The sequence below is a fragment of the Nomascus leucogenys genome, chromosome 9 (genome assembly GCF_006542625.1).
Source record: "Nomascus leucogenys isolate Asia chromosome 9, Asia_NLE_v1, whole genome shotgun sequence".
Taxonomy (NCBI): domain Eukaryota; kingdom Metazoa; phylum Chordata; class Mammalia; order Primates; family Hylobatidae; genus Nomascus; species Nomascus leucogenys.
In genome coordinates, this window is record NC_044389.1 from 112,132,679 (window position 1) to 112,154,126 (window position 21,448).

Genomic DNA, 21,448 nt, shown 5'->3' on the forward strand with positions numbered 1-21,448 from the left:
TTTCCTAAAACACCCTTTTGGAATTTGCCTTCCAAGCCGGTTTTATGACTCACATAGGAAAAATAGAGCATAAAACCTTTAACCTTACTCAGTTTTTTGGCCAAAGTAACATTCTCTGTCTTGTTGACTCTGACTCACGAGATGAACCTTAGAGCTCCTTGTTGGCTGTATCGGATCCATTGTCGGACAGAATTTTTTACATTGAGTCATTCGATCACATCTAAGAACATGCCACAGGCTCTGAAGTCATTTTAACTTATTCGAAATTGTTTTGAGCTGTGTCAAAATAACCATAGCCTTCTAACCATGTAGGACATCGTTCTATATGTAGAGGTGGTTTTGGCCAGAATTTTTAGGCATTCGCCGAATCCATCACAAATGGAGTAAGCTAGTTCACCTATGCACGGCTTTCTCGGATATCTCATATGTAGTTGTTTTTTTTTTTTTAAGTTACAGACAAAGGGGAATTATACCGTTGTGTTGCAGCAGTAGGCTTTTTCTTTCAGAATGCTTGCTGGATGGGCCCATGTGTCTTCTCAACTGGATAATGCTTTTTTCCAATCTGATTTCCTGAATTCTTCACTCAACTAACTCCAAATGGTGAACATTCCAACTACCAGAATAAAACAAGCTCCTAGAGATAACAGACTTTAAAAGTGTCTTCCAGATAGTGTTATCACCAGCTTCCTGCAGACATAGTTACTGCGTTCAGAGATTTAGGGGCTTTGCTGCTTCTGAATAAATACTATTTTTTTTTTGTTTCCTACAGCATCAAGCTTTCCCTAGTTTAATCCTTTTCCCTCCCCCACAGAACCTAAAGCTACAACATTCCTTAATAAATTAAAGCATTTCACTTCTAGAATTCAGAGCAAGCATGCAGAGAGGTCAGCTCTGAACGGCTCTCTAGGCTTAGACTCAGGAAACGCAGCGTTCAAAACAAGGTGTGCAAGAAAGACAGGCGGCAGGAATTTCACTATGTCAATGGTTTTCAAAGGCCAGCAATCATGGCTTTATCTCATCTGTAGGAAATTCAGAGTCAGAGCCTGAGATTAAACAGCCCCATGCCAACACACACCCCAAGCACTGCTCACCTCCCCACCAACACTCTGAAGGAACGTTCTTGTCCAGAGACCCTTCCAATCACCGCAGCAAAGCACCCTCACTGATTTCATTACTTGACAGAAAATTTCTATAGACCAACCTCAGGATTTCTTCTTGGGAGACTCAGTCAACTCTAAAATTCTAAAATAGGTTAGAACATGACACGCCATTGTGTGGTCCTGCACTTGCCTCTTTGGAAGACCAATAATCCAACAGCATGATGTATTTAGCCCTCTGGCATTACAGATTTCTAACAGTGCACAATTCCAGGTAAGTTGTACAACCAACAGCCCCAGCAGGAGTAAGTCCGGTTGCCCTTCGTCCCCTGTAGAGAGAGGGTCCCAAGCACTGGCCGGGCAGTGACCTTACAGCAAAAACCCCCCTTGAGGCTCATTCAGCTGACCACAGTGGTTGGGAGGCAGTGGTGAAGGGAGACGGTGGTCTTCTGCAGTTTGAAATGTTGACTGGAACTAGACTGTCTGAAGCCACAGGCAATGGTGTAAATGGTGGTGGGATGAAGGCAGATCATACATGAAGAATTCGGCATGGGACCTGGCTGGCATATAAACATGTAATAAAAGATAATGCTTGTTCCTGTGGTTATCGTCACCCTGGATGCCTCGATCTTGTTGGACAATGTTCCAACGATAGGCAGGGAGTGCAGAGAAGAACGAGGCCACCTGAACTGGCCTTCTGGGAGTCAGCCAGCTCGGTGAGCACGCATGCGTGCTAGTGGACGGCATGGGCTCTGGTGAAGACCCTGAAGGGTCACGTCGGGAACAGCTACACGTAAGAAACTGCACAGTGCTGTGTTCAAGCATCACTCATTTTTAGACAGAAATGGAGTGGTTGAGTAGTTTTCACTTCAAGGAAGTTAACGGGCAGAAATGGTTATGTTTAAAACATCAAAGAGATGTGACTGAATGGGATGCAGACAACCTTGCTCGGTCTTTCAACACTGTTGGGGGAAGGTGGGGGTGAAGTCACGGAAGGGAGAGGTGAGACAGAGATTTAAAAAAAAAATCAGACACAGCCCCAGAAGTCAGGGCCAATGCTGTCACCTGCTCTTTGTCTTGTCAACTAGTTTCCACGGCCAGCCCCTTCCACACATCCCAGGAGCAGGAGCTCAGGCTTCCGTGGCCACTCCCCTACCCCCATACACACATCCCAGGAGCTCAGGCTTCCGTGGTCACCCCCATACACACATCCCAGGAGCTCAGGCTTCCGTGGCCACTCCCCTACCCCCATACACACATCCCAGGAGCTCAGGCTTCCGTGGCCACTCCCCTACCCCCATACACACATCCCAGGAGCTCAGGCTTCGGTGGTCATCACCATACACACATCCCAGGAGCTCAGGCTTCCGTGGTCACCCCCATACACACATCCCAGGAGCTCAGGCTTCCGTGGTCACCCCCATACACACATCCCAGGAGCTCAGGCTTCCGTGGTCACCCCCCTACCCCCATCCACACATCCCAGGAGCTCAGGCATCCTCCGGATTAGGAGAGATCCCCCATACCCCCCTTCCTCAGACAGGGGAGCACCAGCACTTCTGGGAAAAGGTGTGTATTTTGGGTCACAAGTGTGAGATTTCTCACTTTAAAAATTGTAAAAGCAGGAGCTTCATTTTATCCCAAAAGAAATATTTCTTAGGGCAAATGAAGGGTTTCTATCAGGAAGGGAAAGGTTTTTTTCCCATATTTTTTCAATTTCATTGACACATATAATTTTACATATTTGTGGGGTACATGTGAGTATTTGTTGCATGCACAGAAACTGTAATGACCAAATTAGGGTACCGGGGTGTCCGTCACCCTGGGTATTTTTTTTTTTTTTTGAGATGGAGTCTTGCTCTGTTGCTTGATCTCAGTGGCATGATCTTGGCTCACTGCAAGCTCCGCCTCCCAGGTTCACGCCATTCTCCTGCCTCAGCCTCCCGAGTAGCTGGGACTACAGGCACCCGCCAACACGCCTGGCTAATCTTTTTTTTTTTTTCTTTTTTAAAGTAGAGATGGGGTTTCACCGTGTTAGCCAGGATGGTCTTGATCTCCTGACCTCATGATCCACCCACCTCGGCCTCCCAAAATGCTGGGATTACAGGAGTGAGCCACCACTCCCGGCCCTACCCTGGGTATTTTTAACTTCTACGCATTCAGAACATTTCCAGTCCTCTCCCCCAGCCACTCTGAAATACATTAATACAATATGCTGTTGCTAACACAGGCAGCCTACTCCGCTATCAACACTGGAACTACTCCTTCTATCTAAGCCTATGTTTGCACCCGTCCACCTCTCTGCATCCCCTCCTGTCCACACCCCCTTCCCAGCCTCTGCTATCTATCATCCTCCTCTCTACCTCCACGAGACCAACTAAGGAAGGGAAGCATGATGCCAATCAATTCATTGATAAGTTACTGGTTTGTTTATTGGTATAGTAAGTCAAGCTGTAATGCTCAGGGCTGAAACAAGGGAAGTTAAGATCACATGCTGATATTTCAAGCTCAGAAGAGTTAGCCAGTCTGGGTGCAGGAACAGGGCTGCTGACCGGGGGGCGTGGGGAGATGGAGACCCTTGGGCACCTCAGCTGAGCTTGGGGGCTGGGGAGTGGGTGGCACAGGCTCCATGGCAGCACATCTGGGAAGACCAGAAGCTGGATGCTGATGCCGTTCCAACACCCCTTATCCTTTCAACATAAAAAGGCATCACTTATCTGACAGCTTTTGAATGTGTTGTTTTTAATCACGGAAAAAACTAGCTGGTAAAATGATCAGAATTATTTCTAGCCTTTCTTTAGGGTGTGGACTATGACAAAGACAGCTCTGATACTGTTTACAAACAGCTGTCCAGAGCAGAACCAAACTTTAAAACAAACAAAAAGTTAAGATAAAAGACTTTTTTCTTTTTCTTTTCTGACACAGTCTTGCTCTGTCACCCAGGCTGGAATGCAGTGACACAATCTAGGCTCACTGCAACCTCCGCCTCCTGAGTTCAGGCCTCAGCCTTCCAAGGATTACACCACACCCAGCTACCTGTTGTGTTTTTAGTAGAGACGGAGTTTTGTCATGTTGGCCAGGCTGGTCTTTAACTCCTGACCTCAAATGACCTGTCCGCCTCAGCCTCCCAAAGTACTGGGACTAGAAGTATGAGCCACGGTGCTCGGCAAGAATCTTAAGTGAGTCATATTTGAAGAGCTATAATAATATGAACAATTTTTTAAATCTGCAGAAGAATATTCAACAACAGGATATGAAATCCATGAATGAAACCAAATGCAAGGAGCCAAGTGTTTTCTGCAGCCACAGTGGCAGCCCTGGGTTAACCAACTGACTCGCCCCAGGCTTGGTTTTGACTCACCAGAGCCAGGGTAGTTTACCCTGGGCACAGCCTTTGGGGTCAAAGCATCTGATATACTTGGTATCGTCATCTCCAAGAAGCTAAAGCCATTTGTAAGCTTCTAAGGAAAAACCTTAGCTTAAGAGAAAAAAGAAAGAACCAACAATTGGTTCACCAGGTAGAAAAGAATGGGTTAACTGGCAAACCCTCCCTGAGTCTCCCTGGAATGGAGCCCAAGGCTTGGCATGCCTCACACGCTTGGCCCAGGTTTATAGGAGCGCAAGCAGTGGCCACACAGCAGAGCTCAGTCGACCAAGGCCAGGCTTTCAGCAGAAACGCCACTGTTCCCAGGTTAATACTTTCTTCACACATGCACTATTAAAGGAAAAAACAAACCCCTTTAATTAATAGTAACCTGTTTCACTGTTCTGGTCTGTTGGTAACCTAGAGAGCTCTAGGTCAGAAACTAGAGTATAGGTGAAAAAATCTGTTGGATAAATTACTGAGTCATGCTTAAAAAAATAAAACATAATATCCTCTCAATCTGAGCCCAAATAGGTCTGGAACAGTGGTCCCCCAAAAGAGCGATTTTCCCCCATAGGACATTCGCTGATGTTGGAGATACTGTAAGGACATCTTTGACTGTCGTGACTATGGGGTAGGTGGACACAGGGGTGCTGCTCAGCATGCTGTGGTTCAAAGGACCCCCCACCAAGAATTGCCCAGCCCCAGATGCCACAGCCCTGAGACTCAGAGAGAAGCCCAGCCTGTGGGTATGACGCAGACAGCAGGCCGAGGAGGGGGCTGGGCCTCTTCAATGCAGAGCCATCTATGAATAGATGTGTGCAGGTGCAGACCCCGCTTCCCCACCTGGCCACACACCCACGGAGTCAAAGGCTGCGCATCTCATCCCTGACAAGCAGTCAAACGGTGCCTCTGCCCCGTTAGTCTCAAGACTTTTCCAAGTCCTTTCTACCAGGGAGACAGGAGGGCAAACACCATTTCTACTGCACAGATGAGCACACAAACGAAAGGTTGAGTTATGCATCCACAGTCACTGGAGTACGTCCTGCAGGCCCATGATCGCTCACCCAAAACCCAGGACTGAGAGGCACGCCAGGACTCAGAAGGCTTAGGATTTTAAAAAGCAGGCTTTTTTATGGCTGAAAAATATTCCATTGCGTATATATGCCACATTTTATCCACGCACCCACTGATGGTCACTTAGACTGATTCCACATCTTGATACACAATGGAATATTATTCAGCCAACAAAAGAGAATGAAATCCTGTCATTCTGAGCAACATGGATGGAACAGGCAGAAATTAGGTGAAATAAGCCAGGCACAGAAAGACAAATACTGCACGCTCTTACTCATACGTTTGAGCTTAAATAAAAAATTGATCTCATGAAGACAGAGTTAGAATTGATCTCACGGAGACAGAGAACAGAATGATGGTTACCAGAGGCTGGGAAAAGTAGCGGGAAGCGGGGGGGTAAAGAAGGATGGTTAATGAGTAAAAAACAGTTTGAGATAGAAGGAAGAAAATCCAGGGGTGAGTGACACTATGGAGTGACTACGGTTAATAATGTATAGTAATGTTACACATCACGTATAACACTGTACGCGATATGCATAATACATATATAATTCATATTATACATAATGTATAATAATATATACATAATAATGTATAATGCTTCAAAATAACTAAAAGAGTAAAATTGGAATGTTCCTAACAAGAAATGATTGTTCTTGAGGTGATGGATATGCTACTTACCCGGATTTTATCATGATGCATCACATGCTTGTATGAGACTATGACATGTATGGAACTCCCCCACCAGCCAGCAGCCCCAGTGCTGGGTATATACCCCGAGAAAGGGAATCGGCAGGAAGAGACCTCTGCGCTCCTACATTCACTCCTGATCACAACAGCCCAGTGTGGAATCAGCCTCAGCGCCCGTCAGCGGATAAATGGACAAAGAAAACGTGGCGCAAGCCCACAACACAACACCGTTCACCCACAAAGGAGAAAACCCCGTCATTTGTGGCAACGGGGATGAAAGTGCTTTACTGTAAGTGAAATAAGCCAGGCATATGGGCGTGGTGGTTCGTGCTCGTAATCCCAGCACTTTGGGAGGCCCAGGCAGGCAGGATCACCTGAGGTCAGGAGTTTAAGACCAGCCTGGGCAACATGGTGAAACCCCGTCTCTACTAAAAATAAAAAATTAGCCAGGCATGGGGGTGGGTGCCTGTAATCCCAGCTACTCAGGAGGCTGAGGCAGGAGAATCGCTTGAACCTGGGTGGCAGAGGTTGCAGTGAGCTGAGACTGTGCCACTGCACTACAGCCCGGACAACAGAGCAAAACTCTGTATCAAAAAAGAAATATGAAATGAGCCAGGCATAAAAAGAGAAACATTTCCTGTTCTTACTCATACGTGGGAGCTAATGGAGTTGATCTCACAGGTGAGAACTGCAATTATCAGAGGTATGGAAGGGGAGGGGTGGGGAAAAGAAAGGATAAAAGGGAAGAAAAGACTATAAATATATTTATTATTACTGAACTGTATGCCCACAAATAGGAAAGATGGTAAATGATATATGCATATTTTACTTCAATAAGAAATAAATTAAAAAATCACATGTATCCCATAAATACGTACAACTATTATGTATCAATAATAATTAAAAATAAAAAATGTTTTAAGAAGCAGTTTGTGTTACCGCACTTGTGCCCTGGGCCCTTGGGAGTGTGCGGCATCAAACTCACCCCTGCAGAGAGAGGTGGGAGCCGTCACCCCCAGGCAAAGTGCTCCAGGTCAGCCGGGGCTTTGCTGCCCAGTTAGGAAAACACTCACAGATTTTAGTGTGTTTTCTATCTTAGAATTAAAGACTTGGAACCAACCCAAATGTCCATCAATGATACACTGGATTAAGAAAATGTGGCACATATACACCATGGAATACTATGCAGCCATAAAAAAATGATGAGTTCATGTCCTTTGTAGGGACATGGATGAAGCTGGTAACCATCATTCTCAGCAAACTATCGCAAGGACAAAAAACCAAATACCGCATATTCTCACTCATAGGTGGGAATTGAATAAAGAGAACACATGGACACAGGAAGGGGAACATCACACACCGGGGCCTGTTGTGGGGTGGGGGGAGGGGGGAGGGATAGCATTAGGAGATATACCTAATGTAAATGACGAGTTAATGGGTGTAGCACACCAACATGGAACATGTATACATGTGTAACAAACCTGCACGTTGTGCACATGTACCCTAGAACATAAAGTATAATGTAAAAAAAAAAAAAAAAAAGAATTAAAAATACAGGATTTTTACATCCGTAACAGCAAAATGATGATACCCTAAACGGATTCAACATTTATTGCCACAACTGGATATAGAACCCACCACTCATACAAAGCCCTGGTGGTCTGAGGGTCCATGAGAATTTATGTTCCCAAGACGCCCAGAGGTAGGCTGACGCCCGGGCTACCCCAGAGGTAGGTGAAGAACTGGACCCGTTCACTAGGATTCCCCACCTTCTGGGGCGGGTGGGGAGGGTGTCAGAGAGGCAATTTGGGCTCAGATGAGCGATCCCCAGGCTGCTCCTATCTCCCTCAGTAAGATAACTCCAAAAGCCTGATCATTCTTTGTGCCAAAATTCATAAATAGTCCATTCAGCTCTGCTCCTAGACAGCTTCAAAGGTGCCACTTACTATAAACGTTATCATAAAAATTAGAATTGCCCCAAAACACCATTTGCTCACAAGGATTCGTTCTGACCACCTCTCAGCGGAGGAACTGCAGAAATTCCTTGAATTTCCCCAAAGGAAATGAGATCTCAGAGTCAGAATCCCTCCTTCCCTACCGAGGGCAGAGGCAGGAAGAGGTGCTGTCCCCGCCGGGCGAGGTTGTCCAGACCTCGTCCAGACAGCACCTGCGGCCATGGAGTCACATGGATGGGCCTCAGAGCCCCAGCCCTCCCAGCTGAGACAGACAGAACATATGGGGTTTACCTCCCAAGAAAGCCCAGGGCCTCCGAGCCGGGTGAGGTGGCTCACACCTGTAATCCCAGCACTTTGGGAGGCCAAGGCAAGCAGATCACTTGAGGTCAGCAGTTCAAGACCAGCCTGGCCAACATGGTGAAACCCTGTCTCTACCAAAAATACAAAAATTAGCCAGGCCCGTAATCCCAGCTACTCAGGAGGCTGAGGCAGGAGAATCGCTTGAACCTGGGAGGTGGAGGTTGCAGTGAGCCGAGATCACACCATGGCACTCCAGCCTGGGTGACACAGGGCGAGACTCTGTCTCAAAAACAAACAGCAGAGAAAGCCCAGGGCCTCTGGGGTAGGCCTCCCAGTGTGTTCCATACCAACTCCTTAATTCTGGTACATACCATGCAGACAGGCACAGGTCTGAGGACATCTGAATCCCACCAGGAAACGACTACAGCACACGGTGACCAATAAGAATCAGACACCCGACAACTGCCACAAAAACACAACCCTTACATCAAGAGAGATTAAAGTGGGCCAGGGACTGCATCCAAGATTAGGCGCTCACACTCCCCTCGGCCTCACTCCCCCCACCCCTCCCCAACTAACAACATTCAAACCAAACACAACGTGCCCTTGGCTTAGTGCAGGGTCCCTCGGCCTTGTTTCTGCCAACGTTTGGGTCTGGACCATTCTTTGTGGGGTGTGGTCCTGTCCATCGTAGGATGTGCGGTGGCATCACTGGCCTCTCCTCAGTACATTCCAGGGTCAATCCTTTCAATAATGGGACAATCAAAAAATGACTCCAAACACTGGCAAATGTGGAGGACTGTGCTGGGGAGGGGGGTGGAGGACTCTCCTGGGGAGGGGGTGGGGACTGTGCTGGGGAGGGGGGGGGGGTGGGGGAGGGGGTGGAGGACTCTCCTGGGGAGGGGGGTGGAGGACTGTGCTGGGAGGGGGGTGGAGGACTCTCCGGGGAGGGGGTGGAGGACTCTCCTGGGGAGGGGGTGGAGGACTCTCCTGGGGAGGGGGGTGGAGGACTGTGCTGGAGAGGGGGTGGAGGACTCTCCTGGGGAGGGGGTGGAGGACTGTGCTGGGGAGGGGGGAGGACTCTCCTGGGGAGGGGGTGGAGGACTGTGCTGGGAGGGGGGGAGGACTCTCCTGGGGAGGGGGTGGAGGACTCTCCTGGGGAGGGGGTGGAGGACTGTGCTGGGGAGGGGTGGAGGACTCTCCTGGGGAGGGGTGGAGGACTGTGCTGGGGAGGGGGTGGAGGACTGTGCTGGGGAGGGGGTGGAGGACTCTCCTGGGGAGGGGGTGGAGGACTCTCCTGGGGAGGGGGAGGACTCTCCTGGGGAGGGGGTGGAGGACTCTCCTGGGAGGGGGGAGGACTCTCCTGGGGAGGGGGTGGAGGACTCTCCTGGGGAGGGGGGAGGACTCTCCTGGGGAGGGGGTGGAGGACTCTCCTGGGGAGGGGGGTGGAGGACTGTGCTGGAGAGGGGGGTGGAGGACTCTCCTGGGGAGGGGGTGGAGGACTGTGCTGGGGAGGGGGGTGGAGGACTCTCCTGGGGGGGGGGGGAGGGGGGGGGGTGGAGGACTCTCCTGGGGAGGGGGTGGAGGACTCTCCTGGGGAGGGGGTGGAGGACTCTGGGGGGGGGGTGGGAGGGTCTGGGGAGGGGGGTGGAGGACTCTCCTGGGGAGGGGGTGGAGGACTGTGCTGGGGAGGGGGTGGAGGACTCTCCTGGGGAGGGGGGGGAGGACTCTCCTGGGGGGGGGGTGGGAGGGGTGGGGAGGGGGGGTGGAGGACTCTCCTGGGGAGGGGTGGGGACTCCTGGGGAGGGGGGACTCCCTGGGGAGGGGGTGGAGGACTCTCCTGGGGAGGGGGAGGGGGGAGGACTCTCCTGGGGGGAGGGGGGGTGGGGGAGGGGGACTCTCCTGGGGAGGGGGTGGAGGACTCTCCTGGGGGGGGGGGGAGGGGGGGGGGGGGGGGGGGGGGGGGGGGGGGGGGGGGGGGGGGGGGGGGGGGGGGGAGGACTCTCCTGGGGAGGGGGGGGGGGGGGGGGGGGGGGGGGGGGGGGGGGGGGGGGGGGGGGGGGGGGGGGTGGAGGACTCTCCTGGGGAGGGGGTGGAGGACTGTGCTGGGGAGGGAGTGGAGGACTCTCCTGGGGAGAGGGGAGGTGTGGGAGGGACTCTCCTGGGGAGGGGGTGGAGGACTCTCCTGGGGAGGGGTGGGGGACTCTCCTGGGAGGGGGGTGGAGGACTCTCCTGGGGAGGGGGGTGGAGGACTCTCCTGGGGAGGGGGTGGAGGACTCTCCTGGGGAGGGGGTGGAGGACTGTGCTGGGGAGGGAGGTGGAGGACTCTCCTGGGGAGGGAGGTGGAGGACTGTGCTGGGGAGGGGGGTGGAGGACTCTCCTGGGGAGGGGGTGGAGGACTCTCCTGGGGAGCGGGTGGAGGACTCTCCTGGGGAGGGGGTGGAGGACTGTGCTGGGAGGAGGTGGGGGACTCTCCTGGGGAGGGGGTGGAGGACTCTCCTGGGGAGGGGGGGGGACTCTCCTGGGGAGGGGGGTGGAGGACTCTCCTGGGGAGGGGGTGGAGGACTCTCCTGGGGAGGGGGTGGAGGACTCTCCTGGGGAGGGAGGTGGAGGACTCTCCTGGGGAGGGGGTGGAGGACTGTGCTGGGGAGGGGGTGGAGGACTCTCCTGGGGAGGGGGTGGAGGACTCTCCTGGGGGGGGGTGGAGGACTTGGGGGGGGGGGAGGACTCTCCTGGGGGGGGGGGGAGGGGGGGGGGGGGGACTTGGGGAGGGGTGGAGGACTCTCCTGGGGAGGGGGTGGAGGACTCTCCTGGGGAGGGGGGTGGGGAGGGGGGGGGGGGGAGGACTCTCCTGGGGAGGGGGTGGAGGACTCTCTGGGGAGGGGGGTGGAGGACTCTCCTGGGGAGGGGTGGAGGACTCTCCTGGGGAGGGGGTGGAGGACTCTCTGGGGGGGGGGGATGTGGGGGAGGGGGGAGGACTCTCCTGGGGGAGGGGGTGGAGGACTCTCCTGGGGAGGGGGTGGAGGACTGTGCTGGGGAGGGGGGTGGAGGACTCTCCTGGGGAGGGGGTGGAGGACTCTCTTGGGGAGGGGGTGGAGGACTCTCCTGGGACCTCCTGGGGAGGGGTGGAGGACTCTCCTGGGGAGGGGGAGGACTGTGGGGGGGGTAGGACTCTCCTGGGAGAGTGGAGGATTTTCCTGGGGAGGGGTGGAGGACTCTCTTGGGAGGAGGTGGAGGACTGTGCTGGGGAGGGGGTGGAGGACTCCTGGGGAGGGGGTGGAGGACTCTCCTGGGGAGGGGGTGGAGGACTCTCCTGGGAGGGGGGGAGGACTGTGCTGGGAGGGGGAAGACTCCTGGGAGAGGTGGGGATTTTGGGGAGGGGTGGAGGACTCTCTTGGGGAGGGGTGGAGGACTCTCTTGGGAGGGGTGGAGGACTCTCTTGGGAGGGGTGGAGGACTGTGCTGGAGACCGAGTCTACTGTGCTCATTCCACATCCCTGCGCAAGGGGCAGCTGCTGCTGGGGCCAGGGCCCAGGCAGAGAAACTCAGAAGGGCAATCTGACCTTAAAAAGACCCAAATATAAAATGATAACAACAACAGCCTGGGAATGCTCCGGCTAGACCCACCGTTAAAATTGCCCAAATCGCATAAATACAAACAATAACCACATAACCAGTTTAATTTAATAAAAGCAAACAAAAAACAGAAAACAACAACAACAACAACAAAACCTCTTTCCAGCAAAAGATAAACAAATGGATACACAGACAAATGAGCAAAGAATAACAGCAACAACCATTTCACCAAAGGGAAACAGGGCTTAGAAAGCAGACAGGGGAATCCTGCCAGTGCTCAGAAGGCCGCCACACACAGAGGCACACGGCATCCATCGTCATGGGAGCTAGTGCACCGCCTTCCCTGCGCGGGGCTGGGACGAGGCTGGACAGGTTTCAGGAATCACTTAGGCAAGAAGCATCCCAAGCCATCATGATGACTGTCCTTTTTGGCTCAGTCAGGACCAAGGTATTAAATAATACAAAACATCAAATCGCTTTGAATATTAACATAGATCTTGCAGTGTTACAATAGCTTAGAAAACGGGGAGAAAGCTACGTAGTGCAATACCACGGGAATGGTGGAATACAGGGTCCATCATAAACGATGAGGCATCAATTCAATGAGACAGTATGTTGACATTTAAAGCAACAGTTGGCCAGGCGCGGCGGCTCACGCCTGTAATCCCAGCACTTTGGGAGGCCAAGGCGGGCAGATCACCTGAGGTCAGGAGTTCGAGACCAGCCTGGCCAACATGGTGAAACCCCATCTCTACTAAAAAACACAAAAATTAGCTGGGCATGGTGGCAGGCACCTTAATCCCAGCTACTTGGGAGGCAGAGGCAGGAGAATCGTTTGAACCCGGGAGGCGGAGGTTGCAGTGAGCTAAGATCAAGCCATTGCACTCAAGCCTGGGGGACAAAAGTCAGATTTCTCTCAAAAAATAAAATAAAATAAGTTAAAGCAACAGTCGTGGAACCTACGTAGCGAAAATCGTGGCATAATCGTAAACAAAAACACGGTATACAGAACGTGTTTGCCATGCTTTCCCTAACGTGTGTGTTTCCTTCCAGTGTTTTGCATATGTCATACTGAGGGAAAGCAGACTAAAACACTAATAGCCATTTTGGAGGCATTAAGTGACTTACAAAAATACCTTCTCATTTTTAAAGCTATGTTTTATCAATTTAAACATTACATATTTTTCCTAATAATTTCTGAAATCAAGACTGTGATCCAAAGTCTATTGGTGCCTTCCTTTCAAATACTTTTTAGTCTTAAGTTGCCAGGACTTCAAAAGCGGCTGACAGGGAGTCACTCCTGCTATTTAACACATCAGCAGACACTAGGCATCGTTTCCACCTTACATGAATGATGAAAAGCTCAAAGTGGCTGTTTTTCCTCATTTCCCTAAATGTGTATTCAAATTCAGCCTACAATGGAAATTAATAAATCACTTCTACAGCAGTAAGAGCCTCAGACAAATACAACCAATCAACCAATACAACCAATTAGAGATCATTGGTTGATTTCTAATCCTGTAAATCAACACCAGGAAGTTGATATCAAAATGGCCTTTTGTGGCCGGGCACAGTGGCTCATGCCTGTAATACCAAAACTTTGGGAGGCCAAGGTGGGTGGATAGCTTGAGGACAGGACTCTGAGACCAGCCTAGCCAACATGGTGAGACCCCTTCTGTACTAAAAATACAAAAAAGTAGCTGGGTGTGGTGGCGGGCACCTGTAATTCCGTCTACTCATGAGGCTGAGGCAGAAAATTGCTTGAACCCGGGAGGTTGCAGTGAGCCAAAATCATGCCTCTGCACTCCAGCCTGGACAACAGAACAAGACTCTGTCTGAAAAAAAAAAAGAAAGGAAAAAAGAAAATGGCTTTTTGGGCTCCCTCTCATCTCCTTTCTCCCCTTGTCTAACAAAAAACTTGCAGACCAGGCATCTGTCCCTGGAGACCAGCGGGCACAGCCTGTGTAAACAGCCCCTCCCAGGGGCTTCTGTGGGCTGAGGAAGGGCCTGGTTGGCAGGATCTGGCTCCCCTGCCCGCCTCTTGGGCTGTGCTCAGCAGGGGGAGGAAGGGGTGAGTGGGCGCCGGTGACTGCAGGGCTCTGGGCAGGTGGAAGGAAGAGCGACAGGGGGCGAGGGGCAGACACTGACCTCGTAGATGAAGTACACCTTGGCCCCCACGTAGATACCCATGCGCACCACGGCACGGACGGCAGCGTTCATACCTGCAGTGGAAACAGGAGCAAGAGTTACTGAAGAGCCCGGGGCAATTCTGGCTCTGCCACTAATTACCCATGACCGTGGGTCCATTTCATAACCCCTCAATGCCTCATCTCCTAATATGAGAAATGGGTACACACACTCCTCTGGGATTAGGGTAAGGACTAAAAGAAACAGCCAAAGTAACGCAAGGTGCCCCCATGCCCAGGCTGAATCAGAGAGCCCAGGGTACTTCCAGTTCAAAACATCACTGCCTGGACTTGGTACAAATTTGTAGGCCACTCCGTCCAACTGCAAAACGAAGTGCAGAATAGGTGTTTATTTGCAGCTAGCCAACTTCTGTGTGTGTGTGATTTGAGAAGGAGATGAAAAATGGATTACTGCATCACCAACTACCACTGTAAAAAAAAAAAAAAATAGGCAATGGGTTTCAACAGAAAACAAGTCATGCAATTTTATTATCAGTAAAGTTAAAAGAAACCGGCATGTTACAAATAACCGTACCTCATGAAGATAAAGGGAGGCCCCCCTTGAGAAGAACAGTGTTATACAATGTATCATCATGTAGGTCTGTTTACAATGTATCATCATGTAGGTCTGTTTACAATGTATCATAAGTCTGCTTACAATGTATCATAAGTCTGTTAGCCTCCATGGAGCTCTCCATTGCGGCTGGATTTGGGGGAGCTGAAGCCACTAGTGTCTCGGAAGAACCTCTGGGCCTGGAGGGTCTGTCTTGCTGTCGTGGCTAACGAGCTCAGGCTCATCGGGAGAGGGGCGAAAAGGCACTAGGGCCGCACCCACAGCCATGCAGCGCTGCTTCTTAAGGATGAGGAGCACCTGAGCCTTCAGTGCCTTTGCTCCCACACACACCTGAGGGCACCAAGCTTCCTCCTCCACACAGTTAAATTTCAGAAACAGCTGTCAGAACTCAAGATGCTGCAGTTCGTGGGCCATGAAGCCAGTGATGTTTCCAGACAATAAACCACAAATGAAAGGACTGTGGTCCTGCAGGGGCATCTGTGACAGAGGCAGGCTATGTGCACTCGGACGGTGACTGGCTCAGAAGACGCTTAGAAAAATCTTCAATTACACTGGGCCAGGTCAGCGATGCTGGAGTCACCATTGCCTCTGACAGTTGACAATTCTGAATGAGAATAGCTATTTGGCTGAAAAACCTTGGGGATACATATTTTAGAGGTAAATGCATGTTTGCTATGTATCTAACATGTATGTATATGTAGGCATATATATTTTACATATTCTTATTTACTTTATATTCAAATCTAGCTTATGACACAAAGAATTCGAATGACCTGCTGATTAACTGGTGGCCATCTCTCAAGAACATCAAACTCAGCATTTCAAAATGCAGGTCATCTCACCCTGATCATTTCCTCCTCCCACTGTAACCTCTCTCTTGCCGAACAGCACAACTTTCTTCTCTGTCGCTGGCGCTGAATGCTGCTAACACCCTCGCTGGCTCCTGCCTACACAACTGACACCTGCTCCCAACACTGCCCCCGAATCCCTGACTCCCTCTGACGTGCGCCACACTGTGGCCAGAAGGATTACAACAGCTTTTTCTCTTTCGTTTGCTTTTACGCAAATAGTTTATGAATATATTGTTTAGAAAAAACACAAATGAAGTAACGGCCACATGAGCCCCACCGCCTTGGAGAGCTGGGTATGGGGCCGGTGCCTTGCTGCTGGGCTGTGCGAGTTTCACACTTGTTATTTTTTTGAGACGGAGTCTCGCTCTTTCACCCAGGCTGGAGTGCAGTGGCGCAATCTCGGCTCACTGCAAGCTCCACCTCCCAGGTTCACGCCATTCTCCAGCCTCAGCCTCCAGAGCAGCTGGGACTACAGGCGCCCACCACCACGCCCGACTAATTTTTTGTATTTTTAGTAGAGACGAGGTTTCACCGTGTTAGCCAGGATGGTCTCGATCTCCTGACCTTGTGATCCACCCGCCTCGGCCTCCCAAAGTGCTGGGATTACAGGCTTGAGCCACCGCGCCCAGCAGTGTTCTCTTCTAAAGCATGAATATGACCGCATTCCTCCAGGTTCCTGGGACTACGGGAAGAAAACCCGTTCCCCTGAGCTCCCGGCCATGCCCCACGGACCTCCCACCTGTCTGGCAGCACTCGAGGCCCCTGCTCCTGAACCTTGGTGGCAGTCCCACCAGCGCTCTTGCTCGGACGCTCTTCCTCCTCAGCTCTGGCACCTCCCAGGAAGAGGGCCTGGCTTGCCTCCCACCTGATTCCATTTATTCCTGGCAGGACAGAGCCTCCCGCCCCCTTGGCCTCGCACCTGTGGGAGATCCTTGCCCATCTCTCCCATGGCCGGGCTCGGCAGTGCCTGGACTCTTCAACTCGAAGGGTCGACGCACGGCTCTGGTTCCAGGACCTTACGCTACGGTCACTCTGATGGACGAATTAACCATCAAACACAGCCCGTGCCAACACTGGGAAGCAGGTGATGCACGAGCACAACTAAGACCCAATGGCGGCCCCTCATCCCTGCTCCTCTTCCCCCCCTGCTCTCCGAAGACCTCGTTCCCACCGGTCTCTCATAAAGGAATGATAAAGAACTCGGGGATTTTAGAAAATGTTAAGTGGAAAGATATAGCAGAAGGAATAAAATTCTTAAAAGCTGGACATGAGGCTGGGCTCAATGGCTCACGCCTGTAATCCCAGCACTTTGGGAGGCCGAGGTGGGCAGATCACAAGGTCAGGAGATCGAGACCATCCTGGCTAACATGGTGAAACCCCGTCTCTACTAAAAATACAAAAAAAATGGGCCGGGCGCGGTGGCTCACGCTTGTAATCCCAGCATTTTGGGAGGCCGAGGCGGGTGGATCACGAGGTCAGCAGATCGAGACCACAGTGAAACCGCGTCTCTACTAAAAATACAAAAAATTAGCTGGGCGCGGTGGTGGGCGCCTGTAGTCCCAGCTACTCGGGAGGCTGAGGCAGGAGAATGGTGTGAACCCGGGAGGCGGAGCTTGCAGTGAGCCGAAATCGCGCCACTGCACTCCTGCCTGGGTGACAGAGCGAGACTCTGTCTCAAAAAAAAAAAAAAAAAAAAAAAAAAAAATTAGCCAGGCATGGTGGTGGGCGCCTGTAGTCCCAGCTACTTGGGAGGCTGAGGCAGGAGAATGGCGTGAACCTGGGAAGTGGAGCTTGCAGTGAGCTGAGATCATGCCACTGCACTTCAGCCTGGGTGACAGAGCGAGACTGTCTCAAAAAAAAAAAAGCTGGACATGATACACAAGGTGGCCCCAGGAGACTCCTGTGCAGAGTAAAAATGCAGCCCAGCACTAAACTCAGTCGCTAAGTCCCTGCCGGATTCTCCCCGTCCCCACCCCTGGGTTCACCTGCACCCGCCTGGAAAGTGACACCACCCCACAGCAGGAGAAAAAACACAAAGGAAGTAAGGGCCACATGAGCCCCACCCCCTTGGAGAGCTGGGTATGGATTTCCAGGAACACCACACTTTTAAAGAGAGACAATTCTAGGTCCTGAAAGGACTTCTATTCACTTATGTATTGGTGGGATGGAGCCCTACATTGCAAAGGGCTTTTATTCACATGTCCTCCTGGAGCTCAGGGGCTGGCTGGCAGCACTCGGTGGGGCCCAGTAGGGTGTCCCTTGCTGACTTCACACACACAGCCAGAGCCCTGGCCTGGATGATTCTCACAGGAAGCCTGCAGAGCTCCTGACACCTCTCTGGAGGGATGAGAAAGCTGAGGCTCTGAGGGGGATAAACTGATTACTGGAAAGTAACAACATTAGTAAGCAGTGAAGCTGCAGTGTAAACCCTAGTTTTATTTCATTTAAACTTTCAAGCCTTCCTAATTTCCTCTATTACAATGCCTGTGCCTTAGAGTCACCAATGGGAACTTGAAGGACAATAATGCCTACTGAGGCCAGATGCTCATTTAATTGCCTGGGAGTGGAGCCTGTTTGGTTCTAAGCCCTCCCTCTGAACTTCTGAACGGTGAGGACTGCAAATCAGTTCCCTCCTGCTGGGCCCAGCAAGGTGAAACCCAAGGAAGCCCCAGGAACATTCAGTGAGGGGTTTGGAGGGAGGAGAACACTGGTGAATGAAAAGCAAGGGGGAAATACAGCAGCATTTACTGGTGGGCTCTGTCACCCACAGGACAGGGACGAAGACATGCACACCTGCAATGTGGGCAGACGTGCACATCTGCAATGAGGGCTTTCACAGCCTCGCAACGTGGGCTTTCAGCCTCACAGGTAAACATCACCTGTTTCACCATTTCCTTAAGGCTGTCCGTGGGCCCTGGCACACAGCCATTAAGGGACAAAGGGCAGTTTCAGAGTCTTTCACTTCACCCTCAAGCCACAGATTGTCTGAATAGCTCAGGCATCCTGGGGCTAATCCATCTCGTTTTGTTTTGGTTTTGGGAGCCCAACCCAAGGATTTCCAGGAGAAAATAACATCTTCCTACCGAAGAAGAACATTTGGAAAAAACCTCTTCATAATTTGCAAAAACCCCAGTTTTCAGGGAAGTGATAATCTTGTCATGAGAACCAAAAATAAAGTTGGAGATAATGAGGGAGTGGTTTCATAGGAAATATGAGGTCGTTCCTCTGACCATATTCAATCACTTTCTTCATATGACATACACTGCTCTGATAAAATCTAAATTGCATTTTTTTTTTTAAAAAGTAAGGAATAGGTCGGGCGCGACGGCTCACGCCTGTAATCCCAGCACTTTGGGAGGCCGAGGCGGGCAGATCATGAGGTCAAGAGATCGAGACCATCCTGGCTAACACGGTGAAACCCCGTCTCTACTAAAAATACAAAAAAAAAATTAGCCGGGCTTGGTGGCATGCGCCTGTAGTCCCAGCTACTCGGGAGGCTGAGGCAGGAGTATTGCTTGAACCCGGGAGGCGGAGGTTGCAGTGAGCCGAGGTTGCGCCACTGTACTCCAGCCTGGTGACCAAGTGAGATTCCGTCTCAAAAAAAAAAAAAAAAAAAGAAAGAATAGATGAACTCTAATGAAATAATCTGGGTCTATCCTTTTACCTCCTCCATTGTCTGGAGTAATAAAGCTCCCTGCCTTGCCCTCTCTCACAGCACTGAACCACTTTTCCTGAATTTTCCCACACTCCTGATCACTCACTTGTTAATTTCAATGCATAAATTCTTTTTGAGAAATAAAGTCAGTTTGCCGACTCCTCCCGCTGGTTTGTTAGAAAATGAGCTTACAGCGCTCTGATCTCACTCCTGCTGCCAAAGCTCCTTCTAGGGGTCTTTCCTTTGATAATGTAGGGATTACGTAGGCATGGGTAGGTGGGATGCCAAAGGGGGATTCTGTCAAGGTGCTGTTCCCTCCCGACCCCTGCCAGTTCAAAGTCATCGAGCCAGGGGGCCTCTCTGACCTCCTGGACTGTGCAGACCACCGTGTTTTCTAGTAGGGTCAGGGGAGGGCTTGAGATAAATCTGTAGGGCTCTTCACTCAACCACCGGCCCGCTGTCCAGCTGGGGTGCCCCACGCGCCACCTCTGCCGGGCGCCGTGTGGATGCATCGGTGACAAGACGGGAAGCCTCTGGCCCTGGCGCAGCTTGTTCCGATCAGGAGAGACCCGAAAGCAAGAAATATGGTGAACAAATGCATGATGCCCATGGATGGATGGCCGTAAGTGCTAAGGAGAAAAATAACAAGCGGGTGGGGGGTGTTAAGGGTGTGGAGGACAGGGAGGGGCTGCCATTGACAATCGGAGAGCCTGCAGACCTGCCTGAGAGTGACGTTTGGAGAAAGAAGGAAAGGGAAGAAGGTGAGGGAGGTTAGCCAAATGGACATCTGGGAAAGAGCTCAGGCAGCAGAGGGGCTGGGGCGGGGGCGCGGTGGCAGCGTGCTGCATTCCAGGGTCCTCTGCATGGCTGGGACAGTGTTGGCCCTCCCCTGCACATCCCTCAGAGCCTTCGCAGAAACACCCACATGGGGACCTTTTAAATACAGGCAGCACACGCCACTCATTGCCATGACCACACTGTCCCTCAGAGGAGCCGCTGGCCACGTGCGTCCCGTCCACATGGAGATGTGCTTTAAGCTTCTTTACACACTGGGTTTCAAAGACTTACTATGGAAAACAGTGTAAAATATTAATAATCTACAATAATTGATTGTTATCAAAATAGTGGGTGGAATATAAAATATAGTTTTTGCTCTTGCCAGTTTTTTACTTTTTTTTTTTTTTTTTTTTGAGATAGGGTCTCACTCTGTTGCCCAGGCTGGAGTGAACTGGTGCAGTCACAGCTCACTGCAGCCTCCAACTCCTAGGCTCAGGCAATCCTCCCACCTCAACCTTCCACGGGGCTGGAGCTGTAGGTGTGCACCGCCACGCCCGGCTAATTGTTTTGTATTTTCTGTAGAGACTAGCTCTCGCCGTGTTGCCCAGGCTGGCCTCAAACTCCTGGGCTCAAGTGATCCGCCTGCCTTGGGCTCCCGAAGTGCTGGGATTACAGACGTGAGTCATGGCACCCAGTGTCCCCCACTCCCGGCCCCCTGCCCTGCCTTTCTTTAATGTGGCAACTAGATCATTTAAAATTGCGGAAGTAACACAGGCCAGCCACATGCAAGCCTCGCTCCTGGGAGATTCTCCCGTTGGAGAAACCTCCAAGAAGCTGATCTGCCTGGATTTGCAAACTGCCCCACCGGCCCCAGGGGGAAAGCTGCTCTGGAATCGGCTCTTCAGTACTGCCCTTGAGTATACTGTGTACCTCTTGACTTTCAACCAGCACAAAGCTCCTTATTAAACGCTGACAAAAATTCCTTCCGTTCTGTTGGGAGCAGGCCTCCCAAAATCTGGCCATAAACAAAATCTCTGCAGCACTGTAACATGTTCTTAATGGCCCTAACGCCCAAGCTGGAAGGTTGTGGGTTTACGGGAATGAGGGCAAGGAGCACCTGGCCCACCCAGGGTGGAAAACCGCTTAAAGGCATTCTTAAGCCACAAGCAATAGCATGAGAGATCTGTGCCTTAAGGACATGCTCCTGCTGCAGTTACCTAGCCCAACCTATTCCTTTAATTCGCCCCATCCCTTCATTTCCCATAAGGGATACTTTTAGTTAATTTGATATCTATATAAGCAATGCTGATGACTGGCTTGCTGTTAATAAATATGTCGGTAAATCTC

At 51.3% G+C, this 21,448-nt stretch overlaps 1 protein-coding gene across 2 annotated transcripts in view; it reads right to left on the minus strand.

Annotated features, from left to right (window-relative positions):
* The window catches only part of PFKP (phosphofructokinase, platelet), a 69,617-nt gene that overhangs the window by 40,753 nt on the left and 7,416 nt on the right, over positions 1-21,448 (minus strand). For both annotated transcript variants that reach the window (XM_003257579.4, XM_030819366.1), the window contains exon 2: positions 14,207-14,280. In XM_003257579.4, coding sequence (XP_003257627.2) covers positions 14,207-14,280 — 74 coding nt within the window. The remainder of the gene's footprint in view (positions 1-14,206; positions 14,281-21,448) is intronic.